This window comes from Alnus glutinosa, chromosome 1 (assembly GCF_958979055.1).
Source record: "Alnus glutinosa chromosome 1, dhAlnGlut1.1, whole genome shotgun sequence".
NCBI lineage: Eukaryota > Viridiplantae > Streptophyta > Magnoliopsida > Fagales > Betulaceae > Alnus > Alnus glutinosa.
In genome coordinates, this window is record NC_084886.1 from 10,413,559 (window position 1) to 10,417,831 (window position 4,273).

The following is a 4,273-nucleotide window of genomic DNA, read 5'->3' on the forward strand; positions in this document are numbered from 1 at the left end:
TTTTGGGAAGTACAAGCCAGACACTGTAATTTCAATCAACCATGATGCCTGAGAGCAGTAAGGCTCATAGGCGGCAGTATTCCCACCAAACACACGAATAAAAAACAGAGGGGCATCCCGAGCCAAGCAAACTAATTTCAAACCGCAATGATTCATAGGTGGATGACAGTTGCGATGAAAAAATAGCAGATGGAACTGAACAAGACCACAAGAAATTTCTTTGTTGCAAAGAAAGCCACTTTGACCAGCAGTAAAGAGAGTGCAATATTATGCTTTTCACAAGCATCACATGCAACATAAAACTAAAGCCAGAATGCACAGCTCTATGATAACTTACCCTGCTCATACATGTAATAAGCAATAACCAAGACAAATTGTATCAACCAGCCCTCCTACTCAAAAGTTTAGATAACTTATCCAATTGAAAATTCAAGAAACCATAATATTGAAGGAGCACCAACTAGCAACAAAAACAAGCACATTTGCAGCATAACCACAACCTCTTAATAGCCCCCATCACCACCACCAAAACCTCTATCACCACGATAACCACCACCACCACCACCACCACCATAACCACCACCGCCGCCAAAAGATCGAGGGCCAGACGGTTTGTCATTGGCATAACTCACACGAATGTTTCGCCCATTTAGCTCCTGAAAGTTTAAGATGTAAGTCATAATTTTTTTTTTTTTGATAAGTAGTTTCAGATGTAAGTCATAATTAGGCAAAAGCTAACATCTCCTAAAGACTTTATTTCGGACCTGGCCATCCATCGCAGACAGTGCTGAGGTGGCAGATTCATCGCTGGAGTAGTTAATAAACCCAAATCCCCTAGACCTACCAGTCTCTCTATCGATGATAACCCTTGCTGCACAGCAAAACCACCACTGAGAATACAAGGATGTGGAAACCACTATTGACAATAGAACAGAGCCTAATTTAACTTCAGGGTAGAGGGAAAAAGAGAGCGGGAGAAGGGAAGAAAGAAAGATTCTTGCCTACTATTTTTGTATATCCCACATAAAGATTGAAGAAAACAAAAGTAAATGGAGCATGAAATCAGAATAACCAGCTCTTTGTTTTCTTTTATGGAAGTCGGCACCAATCACGTATATCATGCAGCCAAGCACAAACTCAATAAATTTTCATTAATAAGAAAGGCAACACTCTTACCAGTTGGGAATAATAATTCTTTTTTCTGACAGGTAATCACCAACATAAGTCAATATTTTAGATATCATGCAGCATTTAAGTGAATATATTATTACTACCAAAACCAAGCAATAAATACAAGCCGGGCTTGAAAAACTATTAAAGAATTGATGCATGTTGTGATATAATAGAACCTAGCCTTAAGCGACTAATCATCGGTTGATTATATGAAAAAACTACCAACACAGAACATAAAAAAACTCACCCTCAACCACCTCACCAAAGCCAGCAAATGCATCCTTAAGAGACTGATCATCGGTTGAGTATGAAAGACCTTAAAAACCACCGTTATAAGAACAAGTTTCAAAGACTTCATATCATAACTCTACTAAAATCTATAATCAAAATGCTGTAAGAACATTTACTAATACCTCCAATAAAAAGCTTGCTTGATGACATGTAGCGAACAGAATTAAGCATAGATGCGATGGATGCTTGTCCATTCTGAGAAACACTATGCCTCAAAAGGCTCCCAACTTTGTTACAAAATGCCATATATATTTGACTATTCTCAGGTACCACATACAACAGCAGCAACAAAAATAGAATCAGTTTAATAACTCATGACAGGGATATCAAACAAAGAAAAGCAAACTGAAAATAGATACACCAAATCATGCAAAGTTCTAAATATTGCTTCCAATAGAGAAAAACTAATTGATAGACATGAACACAGGGTCATTCATTTAAGAGTTAATAAATGACTTTTTATAATTCATCTCATCTCAATCCACCTCAAGTACTAAGTATGAAATTTCACAATTCAGCGACAAACATTGCCGCAAAGAGTAGAATGAGTTAACTGAGACACATTGACAAGAAATAGGGTCAATATTAAATCAGTAAAGATAGGCTAGTCAGAACCTATCAACGTGAGCAGGCAAGCCAATTAAAACAGGAACCTATCAAGTATCAAGCTATCCAAATTTTATTTTCCAGCGCAGAAGACCCTGAATTTGGCAAAGAATCAATTAACCTTACCAACAAATTTTAAAAACCCAGAAAGGATCAGGCTTAACAAGCAGGATATTAGGAGTTCCATACAGCACAAACAAGGTTAAAGAAACACAATCCCAAGAAGTATTAGTTATTGTATCTTATGGTTAATTGTGTAGCCTAACAAGATTTCAAACACACTTTAACTATTTGACTTGATCAATATAACAGCACTTCAACTTCAACTTGTGAGCGAACCACAGAAAAGAAAACGAGAACAGATTGTTGGGTAGGTCACTTGATCCCAGCAGTAGTAGTTATTTCCATGGTGAAGACATAATTAAATCTCAAATCTTTACTATATTGACAACAGACATTACCAGCTAAGTTAGCTAAACACCTCCAAAAAGGCAAAATCGTAAATTTAATGAACACAACGCATCATAGTAAAGACAAGCTTTTAAAAATTTCCAAAACCATTCTTCTCCTTGATTTTCTGAGCTGGAAACCAAGTCTTAAAACTTCAACCTATTAGAACAGGGCAGCAATTTAAAAAGTTATTATTAAGTAAGCATCAGGCGGCTTGTTACAAGTAGTTAACACGGTTCATCCACGATAAATCATGGAGACACCGTTTTGAGAGGGCCAACCTATCCGCGGTGGATTTTTCAATTTCCTCTTTGTAGGAAAGACACACACACACACACAAATATGAATACGTGTATGCCATGCATGTATATATAAATATATGCAAACACATAAAGAAAAACAAAATGTTTTTCCCTGTTGAGAGATATAAATCGCCCGAGAAGAAAATAAAAACGGCAACACATAGATTTCCCATCTTTCATAAGCTAAACGAAGAAAAAACAAAGGTAACAGCTTAAGGTTTCATTTCCATCATTTCTACTTGATTTCTTTCGGCATCCAAACAGAGCATTAATTTCTTCCATTTCCCCCAAGGCTTCTGGGCAACCAAACAAAGAGTGAACAAAATCCCACAAACAAAAGAGCCAAACATACCAAACGAACAACTAAATCCACAAATGTAAATACTTATATGTCCATTTACGAAGAGATTGAGGTTAGGTTTTAGTAAAAGGCTTTACCTGAGCGAGAGAGAGAGAGAGAGAGACGACGGAGAAGAGCGGGGGCGGCTAGGGTTTAAGGAAAGAGAAAACCCGAGCGAGGGAGAGACGGCTAAATATGTCTTGGGGTTTTAAAGAGGTGAAGTTGTGGCCTGTGGGGGTTTGGTTCGCATGTAATCGTTCGCATTTGACACATTTCTCAGATGTACGAGCTACGAATTTTGATGTGGGATATGTATGAATTGAAATGTAGCGAAGTGTCTCCATTGCCCCCAAAAATAAAAGGGGTAATTGCACCGTTAGTCCCTGTGGTATGTCATAATTATTTTTTACTCCTTATGGTTTAAAAAGTTCATGTGAGGTCCCTGTGCTATGCAATAATTATGTTTTACTCCCTAGGTCGATTTTTCGTCCACTATTTTGACGGAATCTGTTAGCTCTACATGTCAGCGCCACGTGTCGCCAATAAGATGGCGACACGTGTCCATCTTAATAAAAAAATATAAATTTATTAAAAAATAAATAAAAATACTTATTTAAAAAAAAAAAAGTTTATTTATTTATTTATTAATAAATTTATATTTTTTATTAAGATGGACACATGTCGCCATCTTATTGGCGACACGTGGCGCTGACATGGCATTTGATGAAATCTGTTAAAAAATTTAACAGAATTTGACGTTAGGGATCAATTTGTAATTATTGCATAGCACAGGGACCTCCCATGAACTCTTTAAACCATAGGGAGTGAAAAATAATTATGGCATACTACAGGGACCAACGGTGCAATTATCCCAAAATAAAATGGCACTATAGGATGCTTTGCTTACTTCAAAGAGAAATTGAACGAGAGAGAGTATTTTCCGATTAGTGCTATGATTGTTTCGATGTAAAACGATATTTTTGAAGAAAAAAAATTTGGTGTTTGGCTCTTACGAAAAAATACCAACAACAAAAAATTACCGGTAACGAGATTCTATCATTGACCGGCATAATTCTGGCCACTTTTACAGAATTCTGGCTACTGTTGCCGG

General features: G+C 36.9%; 1 protein-coding gene across 1 annotated transcript; it reads right to left on the reverse strand.

Moving 5' to 3' along the window:
* Nucleotides 1-202: 202 nt before the first annotated feature.
* On the reverse strand, nt 203-3,402 carry LOC133871812 (glycine-rich RNA-binding protein 2, mitochondrial-like). Its single transcript, XM_062309239.1, has 5 exons — nt 3,261-3,402; nt 1,587-1,720; nt 1,421-1,489; nt 765-871; nt 203-656 (listed from the first exon to the last, which is right to left on the reverse strand). Exons 2-5 carry the CDS (start codon nt 1,708-1,710, stop codon nt 504-506), a joined length of 453 nt encoding a protein of 150 aa, XP_062165223.1. The 5' UTR covers nt 1,711-1,720; nt 3,261-3,402; the 3' UTR covers nt 203-503.
* Nucleotides 3,403-4,273: the final 871 nt, after the last annotated feature.

Bases quoted from the DNA above. Each gene is read 5' to 3' on its own strand.
- LOC133871812 (XM_062309239.1), bottom strand. From the start codon at position 1,710: ATGGCATTTTGTAACAAAGTTGGGAGCCTTTTGAGGCATAGTGTTTCT. The intron at 1,490-1,586 runs GTATTAGTAAAT...GTGGTTTTTAAG, and splicing joins AAGCAAGCTTTTTATTGGAG to GTCTTTCATACTCAACCGAT. The intron at 657-764 runs GTCCGAAATAAA...TTAAACTTTCAG, and splicing joins TGTCTGCGATGGATGGCCAG to GAGCTAAATGGGCGAAACAT.